Raw genomic sequence first — 24,563 nt, 5'->3', positions numbered from 1 at the left:
CTCTCACGAGCGCAGAAGTTTGTTGGCACGAGCCGAGGCACGAGGCGAGGGCCGGAAATCAAGCGAGGGAGAAATATGTCATTTTCTTATGTGTTGTACACTGTACTTTTTCTATGGATGCGGTTTTGTCAAGAGTTCCAACTTCAACATGTAGGTGCTTTTAGGTATATTATATGAATAAATTGAAATAAAATACATATACATGTAGGTATTTAATATTCTTTAAATTTATATACATTACTTTTTAAAATTCTAATTAACAAATATTTTTGAACAGTTTTGAAAGGCAATTCCTGGTAGATTTTGCTTTAACACATTTATTTGACAACATTAATTGTGTTTGTATTGTGCAGGTTACCATGGAAACAGCGATCATAGTATGGAATACCGTATGAGAACCCGTGAGAAAAAATATTTCTCACTGCAATGACCGACTTTTCTCACTGCATGAGTGATTGTTCCTTTTGAATGTATGTAAGTAGTGAGAGATGTTGCATATTGTATACCATCCATAGAAAAAGATTATTTTTCTATGGATGCTTTACAATGTGTAACTTCCCTCACTACCTAAATATATTCAAAACTAACAATTCCTCACGAAGTGGGAAAAGTCGGCCATTGCAGTGAGAAATATTTTCCCTCAGGGGTTCTCCTACGGTTTATGTTACATATGATCGCCGTTTCCTTGGTAACATGCACAAACAAACACAATTAATCTTGTCAAACAAAATGTATTAAAGCAAAACTTACCAGGAATTACCTTTTAAAATTGTTCAAGAATAACTGTTAATTAGAATTTTAAATAAATAACATAATAATATATAAATTTTAAGAATATTAAATACCTACATGTATATGTATTTTATTTTAATTTATGCATATAATATACTTACCTCAAAATTTAACATGTTGTTTTCCTAACAAAAGACAAAATACATGGTTATAACAGCAGATCCAATAAGATGTGAATTTTAGCTGAAAGGTCAGATAATAGAACAAGTGATGGAGTTTAAATACCTAGGCATCACACTATCTAGCTACGGAAGGCTCAAAACAGAAGTGGAAGATCAAGTGAATAGAGCAAACAGAGCCGCAGGTTGCCTGAATGACACAATATGGAGAAATAAAAATATCGGAAAAGAAATGAAAGGCAAAATTTATAACAGAATCATCAGACCAATAATGACATACGCGGCAGAAACACGACACGACACAGAGAGGACAAAAAGATTGCTCGAAACAGCGGAGATGAAAACCTTTCGAAAAATCGATGGTAAGGCTCTATGGGACAGAGCTAGAAATACAGATATACGACGGAGATGCAAGGTGTATAACATTAATAACTGGGTAAGAAACAGATGAATAGAATGGAATGACCACATAAGCCGAATGACAACAAATAGGATAGTCAGGACAGCGAGAGACGGTTCCCCAATAGGAAGACGATCAGTGGGAAGACCACGAAAACGATGGAACGACAACTTCCTAGAGGCACATTGAAAAAACAGACAGAGCCCTGTCTATACAAAAAGAAGAAGAAGAAGAAGAAGAATATACCTAAAAGCACGTAAATTATTTAATTTTGATTTTTGAACTCTTGACAAAAACGCATCCATAGAAAAAGTACAGTGTACAACACGAGAGAAAATGACATATTTCTCTCTCGCTTGATTTGCGGCACTCGCCTCCTGCCTCGACTCGTGCCAACAAACTTCTGCGCTCGTGAGAAATATGTCTTTTTTCTCACTTGTACAATATAATATTTTTAATGATTTTAATTTCCAATCATGTAGTAAGATTCTTTTTCTTCTTCAGATACAAATCCACTAATGGATGTTAGTGATCACATTTTATATTAACTCTCTGTTTCTCGCAATGTGTATCAAAGATTGTATGTGGTTAATCCCTGTTCATTTTTTTTTCTATAGTACGTTCTTTAACGGTAAAATATTGCAAACCTCTAAATTTTAAAGAACTGCTTGGATTGACATGAAATTTGGCATACACATAGCTAACAAGTCAAAGAAAAAAAGTGATATTGTGCCAATATGTGCTTTTGCCCTGGGGGTGGTTTTCAACCCCTCTTGGGGGTGAAAAATATTCGTCCAAAGTAAGTTCGGAAATGGATAAACTGACTAATTTTAAGTAAGTTTTGTTCTATAGAGTTTTCTCACTAAGTCAGTTCTTTTCGAGTTATTTGCCAGTGAATATGTTCATCTTTTCAACAAAATAACCACGCTTTTGGACGGTTTTTCGCAAATAACTCAAGTAGTAAGTATTTTGTCGAAAAAACAGTCTGAGCAAAAGTATACCTTGTAAACAATATAAAAAAATGGTGTATACATCACGTCTCTATACCTAGTAGAAGCAGAGTTATAGCTAATGAAAAATAGGTTCATATTCGTCAAATTCAAAATGGAATACTTTAACGTGAAATACCCAAAAATGAAGCACATTTCGGGGAAAACTCATTAAAACTTATTTAAGTCACTTTTTTTTTTAGTAAAAAATCGGGAAAATCGCCCCTTAATTAGTATCTCAAATAAACTTAATCGTTACGGCTTCACAAGTTTCTTGACTCGTGTATGTATTGTTTATATCATCTGTAAGTTTCATCGGTTCGAAGTCCTTATTTTTGAAAGGGCTGTAGTTAAAAGGGGTTGAACGAGTCACTGATCACCAATGTATGCAAATTTAGAAACACCAAATCTTAATCAATTTTTGTCTAACAGAAAAACAAAAAATACTCAGAAAAGCAATGCTGACTTTTTTGTTATTCGAGATTTTTGGTATCTCTAACAATTTTTAAGTTATTTTGAAAAAAATTATATTTTTTAAAATGAAAATTTTCAAAAATTTTACTTTAAAACCAAATTTTTTCAAAAATAAGCACTTTGAATCGATGAAACTTACAGATCATATTATTATAAACACAACATAAGTAAAATAATTTGTGGAGCGGTAACGATTAATTTCATTTAATTTGCTAATTAGGGGGTGGTCTTCCCGATTTTTTTTTTGTCAAAACAAAAGGGACCATGTTTATTTTGAGCATAACTTGCTTAAATTTAATGCTAGAAACTTTTTATAAAATCAGAAATAAAGCTTTTTTTAAACACTTTAAAAAAGTTTTAATGGGTTTTCCCCAAAAAGTGCTTAATTTGTTGGATATTTCACTTCGAAATATTCTGTTTGAAATTTGGTAAATATGAATCTATTTTTCATTCGCTATAACTCTGGTTCTACGAGGTCCAGAGAACTAACGCGTACACCATTTTTTTACTTTTTTACAGGCTATATTTTTGCTAAGAACGTTATTTTCGACAAAATATTTACCTTTTGAGTTATTTGCGAAAAACCGCCTAAAAATGTGATTATTCTGTTGAAAAATGGACATATTCACTCGCAAATAACTCACTAACTATTAGCTTAGTGAAAGAACTTTATAGAAAAAAAGTTACTTAAAATTAGTCAGTTTACCTATTTACGGACTTATTATGGACATATATTATTTTACTCCCAAGAGGGGGTGATAGTCACCCCTAGGGCAAAGGCACACACCGGCACAATATCACTTTTTTTCTTTGACATGTAAGCTATGGGTATGCCAAATTTCATGTCAATCCAAGCTGTTCTTTAAAATTTAGAGTAAAATCCGTGAAAGAATGTACTACTATGTATATTTGGATATTATATTAGCTATGTAGCAGCTTTATTTTATTAAGCTTATTAGTTGCTAATGTTGATTATTTGCAATTTATTTATATTTTTTAAAATATTATTTTTATTTTACTTCATTATTTTTTCATTTACATTGACGATTTATTCAATTTTAGTAAATTGTGTTTGTAATTGTTGCGTTTTCTGCTTATTTGTCACTTTTGTCTATAAAATTGTACAATTTTCAACGACAATAAAACATACAGTAGGAAAAATGAAAGAATACCCACGAACGAACATATAAAACACTCTGTATTTTCCTGTCACCGTGTCACACAAAAAATTGACCAGCGCAAGTACATGTAATAATTATTATTACATGTACTTGCGCTGGGCAATTTTCTTTGTGACACGGTGACAGGAAAATACAGCGTGTTTTATATGTTCGTTCATGGGTATTCTTTCATTTTTCCGACTGTATGTCCATTCTATTCTATTTCTACATCATTAAATATTGTTTTATTTCGTTATTGCACTTTGTTTATTTTTATATAGGGAAAAATAATTCACTTTATGGTTTTATATTTTGTTTGCTTTTATCTTGTACAAGCGCTAACATCTGCAAAAATTTTATCGTTTTATTACTTACTAATAATAGCCCCCAACTCAATTTAAATTCCATATAGGTCACTTTTTAGCACATATAGGGGAACTCACTTTCTGAAATTTTTAGCCCCCTAGGTGGTCACGTGACCCCCTAGAGCCTAATTAGGCTTTTTATGTTTTTATTTTTTATCTCAGCTGCGTCAAGAGCTAGCCAAAAACTTTATTTAAAAAAATTGTAAGTTTCAAAAAGATCTATATAAATTTTTTTTTTAATTTTTTGGCGGGAAATTCGAATTTTTAGAACAGTTTTAAACTTTTAAATAACTCTGAAAAAAAAACTAAGACACTGGTTTTTACCAAAATCAATTATAATATGTATTTTTGCACAATCTTTAACCCTAAATTTTTTCAAATTTTTAAAATTGGTGAAAAGTACCTTTAAAAATAAAAAACCGCATTTTTTCGGTTTTTTTTTTCGTTTTTTGATACAATTTTATACATATTTTTCAAAAAAGGTAACACCGTCACTAGAATAGGTAAAAAAATGAAAAATAATTGGGGTTTGCTTAATAAAATTTTTTTGTAACGCCATCCACTTTCAAGATACAGGGCGTTGAAGAAAACAAAATTTTACACATTTTTTACGATTTTGCCGAAACTACTGGCAACATTGCAATACAATTTGGCAGGCTTTAAGAGGTAGTTATTGTGCATTTTTTGACATACAATTAAGAATTTTATATTCATCATTGGCGCGCATACGGGTAATGGTCTGAACTTTTTAAAGAAAAAAAGATGGTACGCCACTGACATATTTCAAATTAACAATCATTTTTGAATTCCTCGTTCCATTTGTGACAAAAAATCTATCTTCCCGGTTTTTCATACGACGCGCCATTTTGTTGCAAACAATAAAATATCTTAACGCTTCCAAAGTATTCGAATTAATTTTTATAATGGATGTAATGGAGTTTATGTATGTAGATGTTAGAAACTACTAGAAGTTCGAATGCTTTGTAAGGATTAAGATCTTTTATTTTTTGAATAAAAATGGCGCGTCGTATGAAAAAATAAGAAGATAGATTTTTTGTCACAAATGGAACGAGGAATTCAAAAATGATTGTTAATTTGAAATATGTCAGTGGCGTACTATCTTTATTCTTTAAAAAGTTCAGACCATTACCCGTATGCGCGCCAATGATGAATATAAAATTCTTAATTGTATGTCAAAACATGCACAATAACTACCTCTTAAAGAATGCCAAATTGTATTGCAATGTTGCCAATAGTTTCAGCAAAATCGTAAAAAATGTGTAAAATTTTGTTTTCTTCAACGCCCTGTATCTTGAAAACGGATGGCGTTACAAAAAAATTTTATAAAGCAAACCTCAATTATTTTTCAGTTTTTTACCTATTCTAGAGACGGTGTTACCTTTTTTGAAAAATATGTATAAAACTGTATCAAAAAACGAAAAAAAAAACCGAAAACATGCGGTTTTTTATTTTTAAAGGTACGTTTCACCAATTTTAAAAATCTGAAAAAATTCAGGGTGAAAGATTGTGCAAAAATACACATTATAATTGATTTTCGTAAAAACGAGTGTCTTAGTTTTTTTTTTCAGAGTTATTTAAAAGTTTCAAATTGTTCTAAAAATTCAAATTTCCCGCCAAATAATAAAAAAGAATTTTTCATATAGATCTTTTTGAAACTTGCAACTGTTTTAAATAAAGTTTTTGGCTAGCTCTTGATGCGGCTGAGATAAAAAATAAAAACCTAAAAAGCCTAATTAGGCTCTAGGGGGGTCACGTGAGCACCTGGGGGGCTAAAAATTTCAGAAAGTAAGTTCCTCTATATGTGCTAAAAAGTGGCCTATATGGAATTTAAATGGAGTTGGGGGCACTTTTCACCATCTTACCCGGCTAGGCCCTTTAGTTATGATTTTGTGGAAATTCCCGGACAGATCAGTGAAAACTTTTTTAAATTTTGGGAATAAACTACAGTGATTACAATTTAGTGCACGACTTTTAGCAAGGTTCTGAAATTGTTTTCTTGTGATATGTTTAATTTAGTATTACATATGTTTATATGGGATTAAGCCACAATTATTGATGTGGTGTAATGAAAATTACATTTCTTAATTAATTACTGTTTTTAGTTTAGATTTTCACAATACAATTTTCGCATTTTTCAGAATTAAATCGATTTTTAGAGGTTCAGATGAAGGATTTAAAAGCAAATAGCCAAAGAAATTCCTTTGGAGGCTTATAATATATGTAAAAAACTACCTTCAGAGATTTTTTTGTGCAATTCGAAGTTGGCAGAAAAAAGTTTCACCTCTTTGAAAATGCGAAAAACCACGTTTTTTGTAAAAAGGGCACTTTTTAAACGACCATAGCTTGAGTTAAAAAGATGTGAAGCACGAAAAAACTTTATAAAACAAAATTATAGACGTTTTTTAGATATTTCGATTCGATACTACCTAAATATAGCTGCGTTATTTAAAAGCTGTTTTAAAGCTGTTTGAATATGGTCATTTTTGCAAAAAAAGGGTCTACTTTAATTTTTACCAAAATAGCGCCTTGACGCTTGACAAGAGTTGAAAAAACTCAAGTTAAAAGTAGACATCAGTAGCTTAAATATGTCGTTTTTAAAATAATTTTCTGCGAAGAAAAGAGACCTAGAAAAAAATTCTTCAAAAAGCGTTAAAACTGGCTAATTTTTAGTGTTTTAACGCTCACAAAATGGCCGCCGTGAGTTCAAAAAAATATTCAGAGGGACATTTTTGTTGTAGTACAACAACATACTAAAATTTGGGGAAAATCGGTAGACCTTCCCACAAAAGTATAGAAAAAGTAAAAATATTGCTTACATGTATTTTTCTGCAGCCGTCCCGAAAATAAAACTTTCGGTATTCGGCCTGGATCAAAAGTTGATTAATAGTAAGCTGAAAATTTGTTAATAGCTTAACGGTGTCTAGTCGGACAAACTTTGATATACGGGAACACTGGAACAGGGGAAGTTTTAATTGTGGAACAGTTTAAAAAATTGGAACGTCAGATTACGAAAACGTCCGATGTATTTTGTCGGACAGAAATTACAATTGATTTGTTACCCTTTCATTAAACTCTCATGCAAAAATCAGATTGCTATTACTAACCAACACGATTCCTGTCATTTGACATGTTCCTCGTGTTCCACTCATTAAAATGCCCTGTTGGCGATAAACCCAGTGATATATGGCCCAGTCTGATTTTTGCCTGAGAGTTTAATGAAATGGTAAAAAATCAATTGGAAATTCTGTCCGACAAAATACATGGAACGTTTTTGTAGTCTGACGTTCCAAATTTTTAACCTGTTCTACAATCAAAACTTCTCCTGTTCCGGTGTTCCCATACATCAAAATTTGTCTGACTAGACACCGTTAAGCTATTAACAAATTTTCAGCTTGCCATTAATTAACTTTTTTTGGTACGCCTGATCCAGGTACGCGTGGTCAGTCCTCTTGTATGGTGTCGAAGCATGGACATTAAAAATATCCACCATTAACCGTTTGGAGGCCTTTGAAATGTGGCTGCACAGACGTATACTGAAAATACCATGGACGGCTATGCTGACAAATGTGGCAGTCCTTAAGAGTGCAAATGCTACCCGCGAGCTGCTTGATAACATCATACATAGAAAGAGGGCCTATTTTGCACACGTAGTAAGGGGAGACCGGTATAATATTCTTCAACTTATTATGATGGGTAAAATCAGGCCTCTTGGTTGAAGAATATCCGGGAGTGGACAGGAATAAAGAAAGCAGAACACCTATTTAGAACAGCTCGAGACAGAGACAGTTTCGCCATATTAATCGCCAACGTCAAGGGGACTTGATAGGACACGTTAAGAAGAAGATCCAGGTCTATATGATTTATTAAATCGAAAGTACCATTTTACACAACTCGTACCGAAAGTAGCTACTTTCGGGATTAATTGTTTCAATTTATTATAACACAATTATAATAAATAATTGTTATAATTGTGTTATTAATATTCATCAAGTAGATTTTCCTGATTATGAATTCACGAGAGTATCTTTAAAGTGTTTAATAAAAGTTCATAAGTAAAGTTTATCCATATATTCTTTTTAACGTACAAAACGGCTGCAGAAAAAATATTGTACGTAACACGATCAAAAAGTGATTTTGCGAGACCCGCAGGATTCCTACTCGTCTCGTAAAATATCACTTTCGGAACTTGTTACGTAAATTACTATTAAATTTTGAAAAATATATAAATACAATCTAATAAGAAGCAAGCAAGCAAGCAATTTGATTCAACCCGACCTGTGGGAGATGTCCACCCAATCGAAAAAGTACATTCGGGTGTAACAATTCATTGGAGTGAGGTGTTTTGACCCGAGTTTAAAACAGGGATCACCCCACCTCGCTCCAATGCCCCAGGCCATCCCTTCCCCCCCCCCCCCATAGCACGCTGATGCGCGATGGGGGCACAACTATCGTAGCCAAATGCTCTTCACAATGGAATCCTGGGTAATAAGATTCCGATGTGGTGCCCTAATCGAATTTCAAAACTAGGCCAGCGTTAAGCGCTCTATACCTTTATCTTCTATTTACTTATCCGCGGTACTAAAATTGCTTGCTTGGGCCCCAAGTCATTGTACCAAGCCCCACTGAGCTCGGTCCAATGACTTGGTGCTCAAGAATTTTATGATTGTTATGTTTTTTATGATTTTTTTGGTGGCTTACGCCTTTTTTGTTTTTTGTGTTTTTTGTTTGGCTTGCGCCTTTTCCTCTATTTTCTTACCTGGTCATGATGTTGGACCTACGCTTGGGTTGTGTGTTTTTTCGGCACTTGGTGTTTCGAGCTACGAACTGACTACTACTTTCACTTTTACTTTTTCTTTTACTTTGTCACTCATTGTTTGCTTTATGCGATTCACTTTAATCCACTATTTGCTGTTTAGGACTTTTGTTTTTCCATCGTTGGAACGCGTCATACCCTAGCATCTCTCGCAGTATGTGACTTGGGTGGTGCTCCAGCTCCGCGAATTTGACCCTTGCCTTATCTGTTATCATTTCGGTGACTCTCACCTGTTGAAGTTCTCTAAATAGGAATCTTTCTGCGACGTATCTTGGGATTCTGGCTGCTTCTCTTAAGCTGCTGTTGTGGACCGCTTGTATCTTCTTTTTGTGGGTGTTGCATACTTGTCCCCATGCGAGAGATGCGTATGTTAATACCGGTAATATTATGCTATTTATTAGTCTTAACCTCGTTTTTAGACTTAATTTACTTTTTCTTCCTGTGAGTCCTCTTAATGTTGCTCTCGCCATGTTTGCCTTCTGGACTCTGGCTTCTACGTGTTTTTGGAAAGTTAATCCTTTGTCCATGATGACTCCCAGGTATTTAGCTTCATTTTTCCAATCGATAGGGTTGTTCAGCACCGTCAGCTGTTCTTCTGGCTGTTGTCTTCCTTTCTTATATAGTACCGCTTGCGTCTTTTCGGTGTTTATGGCTATCTTCCATTTTATACACCATTCCTCGATGTCTTCTAACGCTGTTTTCAGGTTGGTCACTGCGATTTCTACGTTTCTGTGTTTGGCCGCTATCGCTGTATCGTCGGCGTAGAGGCTCATTAGGGTACCTGGTGTTCTAGGTACGTCAACGGTGTATATTGTGTACAGCAGAGGTGACAAGACCGCTCCCTGTGGCACTCAAGCCTCCGGGTTTCCGAGCTCGGACAAGACTTTTCCTATCCGAACCCTGAAACTCCGGCCGCCTAAGTACGAGGAGATCAGCCTCGTCATCGCTCCGCTGTACCCATAACCTCGCATTTTGTATATGAGCCCCTTGTGCCACAATCTAATAAGAAAGTTTTCGTTCTAATACTACTTTGATAAGCAATGGATTTTTTTCAATAAAATTATAAAATACAAGGTGTTTCATTTAAAATTATTGACTTACTCTAGTTTGGAGTTTAAAGAAATCATTCGTGAACACCCTCTATATATTATAGTAATTCGATTGCGATGTAAATTCCTGAAACAACGTTATAGGCCTGGATCCCACGAACCAAAAAAAAGTTTATTAATAGCAAGCTGAAAATTAGAAAATTAGGTAATAGCTTAACGGTGTCTAGTCGGACAAACCTTGATGTACGGGAACACTGAAACAGGGAAAGTTTTAATTGTGGAACAGGTTACAGGTTTAGAACATCAGACTATAAAAACGTTTGACGTATTTTATGGGACATACTTCCAATTGATTTGTTACCCTTTCAATAAACTCTCAGACAGCTAAAAATCAGACTGCTATTTACTACCAATATAATTCCTGTCATTTGACATGTTCTACGTGTCAGACTTATTAAAATACCCAATATATTTGTTGGACAAACATTTTTTCATGTTTAATAAAAAGTTTGCTATTGAATAAACTTAAAAACAACCTGCTAGTTTTCACAATCATAAACTTGTCAGGATGACACGTTCAACAATTAAAATTACATTCCACAATTAAAACTTTCCCTATTTCAGTGTTCCCATACATCAAAGTTTGTCCGACTAGACACCGTTAAGCTATTAAAAAATGTTCAGCTTGCTATTAATCAACTTATTTGGTACGCGGGATCCATGCCTATTACCTACTATTTGTGTGCAAAGCTTTTTAAGCGAATATGTGATGTTAAAGCGAAAACAATTATTGCCACCGAGAATAATCTCTTTTTTATTATTCTTTTATTGCATCTGATTTGAACCCGATTTGACTAGTCAGATCCGAGATCAATTAGAGACTTATTTGAACGAATAGAACTCGAACAGAAGTGTTAGTTGATCTGTATTACTACTGTGATTGTGTCGTACTTATAACTTATTTATTATAACTTTAAATTTATTGTTTATTTATTTTATAAATTGTTAAAATGTGTAAAAGACTGGAAAAACTAAAACAAGTATTACTTTCTTGTTACAGGGGATTTGGAAAACAAGGATTTCAGTGTCAAGGTAAGCATTATTTTTAATAATACTTTAACCCTAGGGGGTCCTAGGGGAAACAATTCCTAAGGGTGCCGGTCAAAATTTTTGGGCAGGAATTATTTAAACAGTTTTATAAACAAACTCCAATCACCTTTTTTGACCCGGAATAGTTATTTATGAAACAGTTCGTGAAGTATGCTTTTTGCGAACGCACGCGATGTTTAGAGCACGAGCGACAGCGGAGCGAGTGCTATAGATTGCGTAAGTTCGCAAAAAGCACTTCACCCACAGTTTCATACAATATTTTATCTACGATAAAGAAATAAAAAAACTGTAACTCTTCGTCACTGGAATTGATTTCTATTCTACAATTTTTAGATGTTTGACATTTAAAAATTCTAACTTCTTTCAAACCACAAAACTGTCAAAACTTTTGTTGTAATTTATTGCTCATTATAATATCCTTAACATTCGAGTTGTCATGGTGATGACATGTGAGCAATAAATTACAACAAAAGTTTTGAAAGTTTTGTGGTTTGAAATAAATTAGAATTTTTAAATGTCAAAGTTTTTAAAGATTGTAGAATAGAAATGAATTCCAGTGACGAAGAGTTACAGTTTTTTTATTTGCTTATCGTAGATAAAATATTGTATGAAAGTGTGCGTGAAGTACTTTTTGCGAACTTAAGCGATAAATACGCGAACTTACTCGCTCCGCTGTCGCTTGTGCTCCAAACATCGCGTGCATTCGCAAAAAGCGTACTTCACGAAATGTTTCATAAATAACTAAATTTCAGTTTTTTGGGTCATTTTAAACATAAATGGTCTCTTGTCATTTTTCTTCGAAAATTGATAGCTCTCGAGTTTAAATTTAAAATTTTAAAAATTTAAAATATAAAATCAGAAAAAATGCGAAAATACGCATTTCCGAGGTTTGGAAACTGATATGTATATTATTATTTTTGAGGTTGCCAAGTACCTCAATTGAAGTTTAAATATTTCTACTTATTCCCTATGTTTTTTGACTTTCAACCTTGTTTCCTCTGTTAGATAATAGATGGATACAGTTTCAAGTTTATGGTTCTGTGTTACTAGATATTTCTGAGTCGTTGTGTCGTCCTTTTCCCTATCGTCATATATTTTATTTTGTGCTGAATTATACTAGCCCTGTTCCCTTTGCTTCCTTATCTAATTTTTCAATTGCTTTTATAAGTGTCATATTCGTCTTTCCTATGATGACTAGATCATCTGCATAGACTATTACTCAAAGCTGATCTTAATAATGTGTTTGTTTGCAAAGCTTGTTCTTCTTATTATTGCTTCCAGTATCAGGTTAAAAAGTGTCGAGAAGATAGATTCACCTTGTTTCTCGCCTTTGTTTACCTTGTTCTCCTTAAAAGTTGTTCTGTTTAAACTGATCTTTGCTGGGGTGATCTTTTTGTTTGTTTGGTTTGTTGTTGAAACTGATCTTTAGGCTCACATATGTCTCAATTTTTCTCAGATCTCAAGACGATTTAGCTCTTCCATGATTTTCGTTCGATTAATACTATCAAAAGCGCTTTTGGAATATGTGAATATCACGTGCATTTCTCTGTTGTATTCTCTCGATTTTTGAATTATGTGGTCCATTGTATGCATGGAATTAATGTCGATCTCTCTAGTCTGAACCGGTACTGGTATTCTTCTAATATGCGATCAGCGCTTGATTTAAGTCTCATGTATAGAATGTCTGCTAAAATTTTATATGTGGTGTTTAATAGGGTTATTGCTCTGTAATTCTTGCATCTCCTTTTTTTTATAGATATTCACTTTTATAGTGAATACCCTAATAGTAAATATCTATAAAAAAGGAAATGCAAGAATTACAGAGCAATATCCCTATTAAACACCACATATAAAATTTTAGCCAACAGTCTAAATATGAGACTTACATAATTCATGCGCTGAACGAATATAAGAAGAATACCAGTACCGGTTCAGACTGGGGAGATCGACAATTAATTCCATACACACAATGGACTACATAATTCAAAACTCGAGAGACAACAGAGAAATGCACGTGATATTCACAGATTTCAAAAGCGCTTTTGATACTATTACTCGAAAGAAAATCATGGAAAAGCTAGATCATCTTGAGAGCCGAGAAAAATTGACCAAATCAAACAAACCAAAAGATCACCACAGCAAAAATCAGTTTCAACAGAACAACTTTTAAGGAGAACAAGGTAAACAAAGGCGTTAAACAAGGTAACTATTATAATAATACCTCTGTTTTAATCATATAGTAGTGTGTTTTGTGTCCATATTTGTTATATTAGTTTGTTTATTTCATTGTTTAATTCCCTTTCTTCGTATTTTATTAATTCCATTGCTATTTCATCTTCTGATACTTTTCCTTTTCGGAGGATTTTTAGTTTTTTTGTACTTATTCTGTGGGAATTTCTGCTTCATCATTATCTTGTACTATTGGTCTTACTTCTTCATCGCAGTGTGTTTCCTCCATAGTGAATAGCATTTCTTATATTTTTCCCATATTCTGCTGATCTGTTTTCTTTGACTTTGATCAGCAACAAAAATACGCCCATCATTCAAACAAGAGGAATAAAAAACCAAAAATGAGAAATCGTACTTAACGATAAATAGTATCGTCAAGTACGATTTCTCATTTTTGGTTTTTTATTCCTCTTGTTTGAATGATGGGCTTATTTTTGTTGCTCTGACTTTTTTGTCCAGTTGTTTTATTTCCTCTCCTTTTCAATATCTTCCAGCTTTTCATTTAAATTTATTTCTTTTTGTTGTTGTTTTCTTTCCTATTACTTCACTTGTTGTTTAATTTATTTTGCTTTGAATTCTTACCATCATTCAGTGATAACTTGACTCAGTATTACAGTTTATATTTTGTGGGTTGACTCATAAGGTTGTATTTATTCTCATTCATCTCTTTTTCAAATTTTTCTCTTATTTCAATCTTTTCAAATGTTTCTAGATTCCATTTATTAAAGTTTGTTTTAGCCTGATATGATTGGGCGCTCTCTATCTGATTGCGATCATTTTTATTGCTATCAGACATTGGTCAGTGTCTGCGTTTACCCATCTGTAAGATCCGGTGCCTAGTGTTTTTTGTACTAACTCTTTAGTTGCTAGGACGTGGTCGATTTGATTCTCACTGTCAGGTGGGTGTCTCCAGGCAATGCTCCAGGTTACCTTATGTTTCCTTAGATGCTAAAATTTTGTCGATAGGATAGTCATTTAAATGATATTTTTGCTAGTTGAGAGATTATGTGGCCATTGCCATTTGTCTTTTTGTGTAACATTCAGTTTCCGATTATCTCTGTCAAGTATCTTTCTTTTCTCACTTGTGCATTTGCGTCTCCCAGTATTAATAATATCACGTCTTTTTTTGATATTTTGTCATATGCTTTATTTAAATTTTTATAAAATTCATCTTTTTCTGTTGCATACGATGTTTCGGTTGGAGCGTAATATACAGGGTGCGCCAAAGAAAACAGTCCACCTCGATATTTGGCAGTAGTTATTAGATTTTAAGGAAATGCCCAAATAGGTCGATTTTTATTTTCAAATTATAATTTTTTATATATATTTCATGCTAGTGACGTCATCCATCTGGGCGTGATGACGTAATCGATGATTTTTTAAATAGGAACAGAGGTTGCGTGCCAGCTCATTTGAAGGGTAATTTAATTGTCTATTCATTAATATAAACATTAATATCATTATTTGTACAGTTTGGCCAAAAAAATAAATTTTGAATTAAATTAATTGACGCAAAAAGAAGAATGTATGTAATTTATTTAACCCAAAATAATTCTATTCCTGAACATAGAAAAAAAAATTATTTGGCAAATAAATATTGCTTTTCATTTAAATTAAAAGTTTAAACTGCCAAGAGGTAGGTGGGAGGCTGATTGTAGTTTAATTTAAGCTAAAATAAATGTTTATTTGTGAAATAAACATTTTTTTTCTATTTTCTGATAGCAGTACAATGTATTTTGAATTAAATAAACTACACACATTCTTATTTTTGCGTCAATTAATTTAAGTAATTCAAAAATAATTTTGTTGGTCACCCTGTATAAATAATGATATTACCAGATTATATGATATATTGTTAGCTACCAGACGACCCCTATTCTTATTTAAAAAAATCGTCGATAACGCTCAGATGGATGACGTCACTAGTATGAAATATATGCCAAATAATTGCAATATAAAAATCGACCTGTTTCGGCATTTCCTTAAAATCTAATAACTACTGCCAAATATCGAGGTGGACTATTTTCTTTGGCCCACCCCGTATATTTATTAATGTTATATACTGTTTCTCCATCTTTCGTCTCAGTGTGGCTATCTTCCCATCTATCCGATTGAATTTTGTTTGTTGAACTCTGTGAGTTTCTTATTTATGTAAAGTCTCACTTCTTTCTTGAATAGTTTTTCATCTCCACTGTACATAAATACATATTATTATTCTTCTTTTGTGATTTATCCTATTTTTTCCCATCTTACTTCTTGTATCACGCCGATGTCTCTTGTATATTTTTTTAACTCTTTTGCTACTTCTTGAAGAAACATACATACATACATAATATATCTAATGAAACATAACAGAGAGGGGCAAAATTATGGAATAAATTCATTTTCTCTAAAACGAACAATTTTGGAGAAAAATCCCGAACAGGTCGATTTTTTAATTACAATTTTTTGGTATATATTTCATATTAGAGACGTCATCCATCTGGGCGTGATGCCGTAATCGATGATATTTTTTAAATAGGAATAGGGGTCGTATGGTAGCTCATGTGAAAGGGTGTTCAATTCTTCATTCATTAATATAAACATTAACATAATTATTTATACAGGGTGACCAAAAAAATAATTTGTGAATTAAATTAATTCACGCAAAAATAAGAATGTATGTAATTTATGTAATTCAAAATACATTCTATTGCTGTCAGAAAATAGAAAAAAATGTTTATTTGGCAAGTACACATTGCTTTTTGCTTAAATGAAATGTTCAAACTGTCAAGTGACAGGTGGGAAGCTGTTTGAGATTTAATTTAAACGAAAATAAAAGTTTTTTTGTGAAATAAACATTTTTTTCTGTATTCTGACAGCAGTAAAATGTATTTTGAGTAAAATAAATTACATACATTCTTCTTTTTGCGTCAATTAATTTATTTCAAAAATTATTTTTTTGGTTACCCTGCATAAATAATGATATTAATGTTTATATTACTAAATATAGAATTGAATAACCTTTCAAATGATCTACCACACGACCCCTATTCCCGTTTAAAAAAGTCATCCATGACGTCATCACGCTCAAATGGATGCCGTCACTAGTATAAAATATAATATGCCAAAAAATTGTAATTTAAAAATAAAAATCGACTTGTTTCGGGATTTTTCTCCAAAATCGTCCTTTTTAGAGAAAATGAATTATTTATTCCATAATTTTGCCCATCTCTGTATATCTAATGAAAAGTACAGCATAATTACTTAAAATAACCAATGAGATATCATGTTTTCTGTGAAAACTTTTAATAAGAGTATGAACGAAAACAATACTCAAGTTCCAAATTGCTCTTGTTAAAGTGTTAACGTTTAATAAGAAAAAATGTAGAGAGTTTATAGTTGGTTAATAAAGGAACCGGATATTAGAGTAAAAACTTAAACTTTTCATTATGCTAAAACTACTTTGCTCGTCCTTTATCGAACATCTATGGAAATAGGCTGTCAAGGAAAGTTATGAAACGAAACAAAAATTTCTAGTTTGTATAGAAAGTAGCGTAACTTGATTTTGGTTTTAAATTTTTTTGGTTTTAATAGTTTTACCCATAGTCAATCTTGAACATATTGTCACTATAATTGGAGAATACAGTAAGCGAATGGGATTAGAGATTAACACCAAAAACACCAAATTCATGATCATCTCCAGAAACTTGGATGCACTTAAAAAAATCCACCATAACACTGAATACCAAGTCCATTGAGGGAGTAAGTAAATTTAAATACCTGGGAACGTGGCTTTTTGAAGACTGGGCAACGGACAGGGAAGAAAAATGTCGCATTGAGCAAGCTCGACCAGCTTTCGTAAGATTCATGAAGGTACTGACCTGTTCAGAGTTCGATCTTCAATTGAGACTAAGGTTTACTAAGTGCTAGGTATGGTCGGTGCTGCTATATGGCTTAGAGGGCTGAACACTCAAAAAGAGGGTATAAACAAAGTGGCAGCCTTCGACATGTGGTTTTATCGCCGTATCCTAAAGATACCATGGACGGCGAAAGTCACAAAAATTTAGATATCGTTAAAAGAGAACGCCAACTTTTCGAAACCATCAAGAAAAGGAAAACGGCGTATCTGGGTCACTTCATGAGTGGTCTGGGTCACACTCAAACCAAAAATACCAGTTTGTTCAACTTATAAAACCGAGGGTAACATGTAAGGCAAGAGAGGAGTAGAACGCAAGCAAATTTTTTTACTCCGAAACATAAGGCAATGGACAGGGATTTAACGACATACAATCTCTGATACACATTGCACAAAATAGAGGGTTAATGGAAATTTTTATTGCTAACATCCATTAGTGGATTTGCATCTGAAGAAGAAGAAGAAGAATTTAAACCCCAAGTTTTCAGTGTTTTATTGTTAGCTATGTAAAAATATGCTTTCAATATATTTATTGAATTTCAAAATCATACCTGTCATCTTTACTAAATCAATATTTTCTCATTTCAGTGTGCAGTTTCGTCGTTCACAAGAGATGTCACGAATATGTCTCGTTTACTTGTCCTGGAGTTGACAAGGGAGCAGACTCAGATGTAAGTATTGTCCATACCTAAAAAAAACTATTTTTTAATAATATTTTTTACTAAATATAAGTATTTCGCAAGTAAGAGAGGTCGCATATTCCTCTCTTCTGTTCCCATGGTCGCCAGTAGATTATTTGCCTGTTCCATATATACATACATAGTTTTATATGCAGCAAACAAATCAAGATCAAAAAACGGGAAATTTTCGCTTTTTTCGTCAATTACCAAAAAGTTAAGCATTCTAAACAAATTTGAAAGTAAGAAACTCATAAATCCTATAAAAAAACTTTAATATGGCGTTCGCTGAATACGTGTATTCTTATTGGTTGCTTAGAAAATTGCAAAATAAATCATAAATTTTGAGTTTTTACAAATATTCATAACTTATGTAAAAATTAACTTAGAACGTTCTTGTTACACGGAATGATGAGACTTATGACTGGTGCTTAAGTCATACCTACCCTAAATTTTTCAAAACAATTGGTCAAATAGTTTAAAAGTTATTTAATTTGTTTATCCCAAATTAATTTTTTTGCAACACTATAAGTCAGAAAATGATGAAGTTACAGTAATACCTTGGATAGTTTATGAAAGAAGATTTACACTATTAATTTAATTAAAAAAAAAATGACAAAAAATAATTCTAAATATTGCAAAATAATTTTGCAAGAACATGTGAATTAAAAAAAAGGGGGATTAACTTCGTCCCCAATTGTCCTAGGACAATTGTTTTTCTTTCTAAAGGTGTATAAAAATTCAATCTTTCCAAATATGAAAAAATAATTTATCTACGGGTATCGGTTAAAAAGTTATTCTAATTGTTTATAAGTAAGCAAAAAATCGACATGTTTTTGCAAAATAATTTTACACTGTTTAAAATTACTTTTTATAATTTTTTTTCAATGTAGTTAAAATAGTATAAATGGTCTTCTTTTATAAACTGTCCGAAGTATATTACTGTAACCTCATAATTTTCTGACTTATAGTGTTGCAAAAAAATGAATTTGTGATAAACAAATTAAATAACTTTTAAACCAGCGGTTCTCAATCTGTGGTACATGTACCACTGGTGGTACATTTCATTTTTTGAGGTGGTACACAAAACGCAAAAACAGCCAAAATCAGCACCACTGTTGTAGTTAATTAGATTACCTAGTTAGATATGTATTTCAGTTAGGTTAGGTGGTACCAAAAATAATGAAAAGTATTTGGTGGTACATGACACAAAAAGGTTGAGAACCGCTATTTTAAACTATTTGACCAATTGCTTTAAAATTTAAAATATAATTTAATCACAAGAAGTCTCAGCATTTCGTGTAATAGGAAGGTTCTAACTTAATTTTTACATAAGTTATGAACATTTACAAAATCTCAAAATTTATGACTTTATTTTGCAATTTTCTAAGCAACAAATAAGGATAGACATATTCAACGAACGCCAAATTAAAGCTTTTTAAATGAGTTATGAGTTTCTTATTCTCAAATTTATTTAGAATGCTTCACTTTTTAGTAATAGACGAAAAAAGCAAAAATTTACCGTTTTTGATTTTCATTTGTTTATAACTATGTATATCATCAAAATCAGCTGCAGGAAACATATAGGTTATTAATATAGATGTCCATACTACTCAAAAAATTTGGTTTCTGCCTGGAGGGGAACGTGTCACGAGAAAAATCTTATTTCTCTGGACTAACTAGACATATCCCTGTTTTTGTATAATTCGTAACATCCATTTAAGAGATAATTAGGAGTTTCCAGACTTATGATCCACTCTGTATAAGACACAATCTCTATTTTCTTATATTGCATGCTAAATCCAATTGCATTTTTTTCAGGACACCCGAACTAAACACAACTTTAAAGTGCATACATACTCATCTCCTACATTTTGTGACCATTGTGGTTCTCTATTATACGGCGTAATTCATCAAGGAATGAAATGCTCAGGTGAGTTTTTAATTTTTATATTCCAGTACATATTATCCAAGTGTAGCTATCGCTCTTTTAAGCATAAATCCATCGAAAAAGTTACAATTTAGACAGGCCATTAGGCGAGCGGCAGCAACCCCTAAAATGATGTTATACCGACCACGAAAATCAACTTTCAGGTGAATGACGAATTTTGATCATGCTTTATGTTTTAGAAGTCGCTGAATCCGAATATGAAATTTATTTTTATCTAAAATTGGTGGAACATTTTCAAAAATCAAATTTTATGCAAAAATGCGAAAAAATATTTAGATGACTTTTCAAATTTAACTCGCAGAATCTTTGGTTCCTGTAAATATTTCCTTTTAGAAATTTTATTGTATTTTCTTTGAAGTATTTAGATAAAAATGAGATTTCTCCGAGATGTCTGCACAAATTAAAAGAGAAGTTGTGAATTTTTAAACATTTTGTCGTCAGATTTCGTTAATTTCATGTTTACTTAAAAAAGTTGTATAACAAACTTTGTAGTTTATAATTTTAACCAACAGAGCATTAAAACACAAGTCATGAAGAAATTTTTTAAGAAAATTTCAAGGTAAAATATGCAATAAAAAAAATCTATCGGACTTTATAGACGAGTGGTACTCTCCAAAAAAAAAAAACGCTTATTTCTCGAGATACTGACCACGGTGTGGTAAATGGCTAATTTTCGTCATACTTAATGTTTCTGATGATGCTAAAAACGAAAATCAGGTTTATTTTGTTTTTTAAATGGGGGAACATTGTCAAAATCGCAATTTTGCCCTGAAAATAAAAAAAAAACATTGAAATTATGTTTTTTGTGTTTAAGTCGCTACAATTCTGTTCCATTTTAATATTTTTTTTGAAATTTTGACAGTATACATTTTTCACTTTTCTGAAGACAATGGAAGCTACTTCAGTCTTTTAGTCGTATTATAATAAAAGTTATGAATTTATTAAAGTAAAAGGTAAATATTCCTGAATTTCAAAGTTTAATCGCAAAAATTGGGTGACAAAATTTGAAATTTAGTTTTTTAATCAAAATGTTTTATAGAAAAAAAAAATGGTGCAACTTTTAATTTTAAGAAAAACGTGATTTTATTATTTTTTTATTATTAGGGTAAGATTGCGATATTAACAATGTTTGCCCACTTAAAATTTAAAATAAACCTCATTTTCGTTTAAGGCACCATCAAAAACTTAAAGTACGACGAAATGTAGCCATTCAACACACCGTGGTCAGTATCTCGAGAAATAAGCGTTTTTTAAGGAAATGCCACTCGTCTATAAAGTCACATAACTTTTTCCTATTGCATATTTTGACTTGAAATTTTTCCAAAAAATTTCTTCATGACATAAAACTTCTTTAAGTAAACACGAAACTAACGAAATCTGACGAAAAAATGTTTAAAAATTAACAACTCCTCTTTTAATATTTTTAAACATTTATGACAACTTTCACTGTTATCTCAATACTTCATAGATGATACAGTAAAACATTCAAAAGGAAATATTTACAGCGACCAAAGACACAGCGAGTTAAAGATGAAAAATTATCAAAATTTATTTTTCGCATATAAAATTTAATTTTTGAACATGTTTCACCAATTCTAGATAAAAATAAACTTCGTATTCGGATTCAGCGACTCCGAAAACATAAATAATGACCAAAATTTGCCATTCATCTATTATGGTCGCTTTTTCGATTTCTAAGCCTTAAATTAGGAGTGTACCGCTCGCTTACATGGAGGTACATAAATATAGGGCTAAGTAGTAGCCTAGTCACCATGCTGAATGAAATGAGAGTATGATTTGTCATTGTTAAGTGAAAGTTTGGTTAGGTGTAAATTTTAACAAATATTTTTGGGAAAATTTAGTAAAAATGGTATTCAACACATTAATCAAAGAATATGACTTCTATATCTCGCGATCAGTACCGCCGTTAGAAATTATTTAACATTTTTAGTCATGTTTGTATTACTTTTTTCTGCGTCCCATATATTCATCTTCAGTAAGATACGCTCACCTTAGGCTACAGCCAGTCAAGCGACAATTTACGGCGCTGTAAGAGCAGAAAAATGAATCGCGAAAATGAGTCCCACGGTGAGTGTAGTGGATGACCAGACTGAGCTGTAAAATATCGCGCAGCAACATAGCAACATAGGATAGGACCTATTTTTCGCGCTTCCTTTTACTGATCTTACAGCGATGTAAATTGTCGCTTGTCTAGCCGTAGCCTTAAGCGAAGGGTCACACACGCGATAATTTACTGCGCCGTAAGAGCAGTAAACCTGACGAGGCATGGGTTGACTAACTCCTATTTCATCTACAGCTGGTTAGACAATGCCTCGTCAGGTTTACTGCTCTTACGGCGCAGTAAATTATCGCGTGTGTTGCCTTTCGCTAATTAATGTTGTGACTACTCACCCCCACCATTCTTTTTTATATTGAAATTATCGAATATTAAATGTTGTTCAGTGTGCTATGAAAATTGACCGTGTCGAGATGTTAGTTACAAATCTAACACGGTACCAATTCTATTTAAATTCTATTTGAAATATTATTTATGAACTAGACTAAATTTGGATTCAGAGGCGGCTCAAGCCCATGTAGCGCCCGTGTGCAGTCGATGCCCTGGTGCCCTTTGGTAGACGCGCAGTCAAAATGGAATAGTCGAATAGGTACATACCTAGCATGGGCGCCCATATAAAAATTTTTAGGGTGGGGCCAGACGTGAAGATGTTATGACGTGAAGATGCACATTACATTTTGTATACATTGGATGACTGTAGTTTAAAGCACCCGAAAAGCCAGGGGGGCCACGGATCCCCTGCCCATAGGAATGGACGCCTGTGCTACCTAGTATTATACTAGTACATAGGGTATTAGGTACGCTTATAATGTAAACAAAAATCCAGATGCAAATAGTGTAATAATATGAGGTAAGGTTGAAAATTGGTTGAGGAAATTTGACAGGTTTGAGTACACGAGTAAATAGTACTTTTATGAAGGAATTGGTTAGTTAATTGGTAGTTAGCTGAAAGTCGCAATAATTGTGAGAGTAATAAAAGAAAACTTCCTTTTATATAATTTTAATCAAAAGAAAAGCCGCTTTATTTTATATTTACATGTTAACTTAACTATAATATTTAATCCATTCCGTCAAAGTTTATTTCGCAAAATTACAGCGCGTATGTTTTCAAACGAATAAAAAGATTGCCGCCCGTCCGTTGGACAGACATCCGCGCGGGCGGCAATCTATAAATCGCGCTTAAGTGCTAATGTAATTTTTCATTAATCGTTTTAAAGCATATTTTATGGTGAAACAAAGTAAAGGACCCGCTATGGCGCTCGGTGTGTTGGAAAAACCAGACACCAGATCCCAAAATAGTTTTACACAGTTGCCAGGTGTACAAATGTTTTGCCAATGAAGCCAAAGCAGTATTGGATTGTTGGACACTTTTTTCTCTAACGAAATCATTCGGTATATTACAAATTGAACCAATAACACATTTTAAATCCTACAGTCTTTGAAAAAATTTGTTGGGCTTTTGGATCTTGTTACGGCAAATAGAGCCCAACATTTAAATACTTTAGAACTGTGGAGTACAGACCAAATTATAGCCCCAGAACTTTGCTGTTACTATGCCAGGATACCGTTTCAATTCCCGATAGGTTTGATCTTGAAGAACCCAAGAAGATATTTTTTTGGGCAAAAAATTGGGGAATCTCTCTAAAATTTTACAAAAAAAATTACGTTGTTAATTTTATTTTCCATATATTTCACTTCATTTGATAATAAGTTCAAATATATTTGTAACTTGGAAAGTTCTTGGAAGTTGGAAAAAATTTTGAAATAAATTGAAACTTCCGGCAATGTCGCTTTTCCCGTTCTTCTCATTTTCCTCCAAACGGTTTTTATTTACATTTTCCAAATCCATCAATTCATCACTATCGTCTGGTATAATTACAAAATTCACATCGTTAGTGTCTTCGCTTCCAAGTTTCGTCCAAAAATGTTTGCCTTTTACATTAGCAATAAGTTCAAAAACAGTTAAAAACTTCTTTGAACTATTTCTAAAACAATATTTATAATTTTATTGTATTTATTTTATACCAATGTCCCAAAATTGGGACTCTGAATTTGTGAAAAACATTTGTGAAAAACACAAAATTTGGAATATAATATGACGTGTTGAATACGTAGAATTAAGTTTATCTACTTTATATCATATTATGTATAAGTTTTTAGTTTGTGAAAACTGTCATTATAGATAGCAGTGCCTGAAGGATTTAAAGTGTGCGTGAAGTAACAATTACTTTAAATGGGATTTACTTTTTCGCACTGTTTTTTGGCACACTTTCATATAATCAAATATCCTTAACTTTCGCGTTGTCATGGTGATGACATGTGAGCAATAAATTACAACAACAGTTTTGTGGTTTGAAAGAAGTTAGAATTTTTAAATGTCAAAGTTCTAAAAATTGTAGAATAGAAATGAATTCCAGTGACGAAGAGTTACAGTTTTTT

General features: G+C 32.5%; 1 protein-coding gene across 1 annotated transcript in view; it reads left to right on the top strand.

The window, feature by feature from the left end:
* The window catches only part of LOC114331071 (protein kinase C, brain isozyme), a 662,749-nt gene that overhangs the window by 431,788 nt on the left and 206,398 nt on the right, over positions 1-24,563 (top strand). Inside the window, exons 2-4 of the mRNA XM_050661972.1 lie at positions 11,243-11,274; positions 18,008-18,090; positions 19,918-20,029. Of these exons, the coding sequence (XP_050517929.1) occupies positions 11,243-11,274; positions 18,008-18,090; positions 19,918-20,029 (227 nt within the window). The remainder of the gene's footprint in view (positions 1-11,242; positions 11,275-18,007; positions 18,091-19,917; positions 20,030-24,563) is intronic.

The sequence above is a fragment of the Diabrotica virgifera genome, chromosome 9, assembly GCF_917563875.1.
Source record: "Diabrotica virgifera virgifera chromosome 9, PGI_DIABVI_V3a".
Taxonomy (NCBI): domain Eukaryota; kingdom Metazoa; phylum Arthropoda; class Insecta; order Coleoptera; family Chrysomelidae; genus Diabrotica; species Diabrotica virgifera.
Note: the sequence above shows the minus strand (reverse complement) of the source record. Positions and strands in the feature narration are given on the sequence as shown.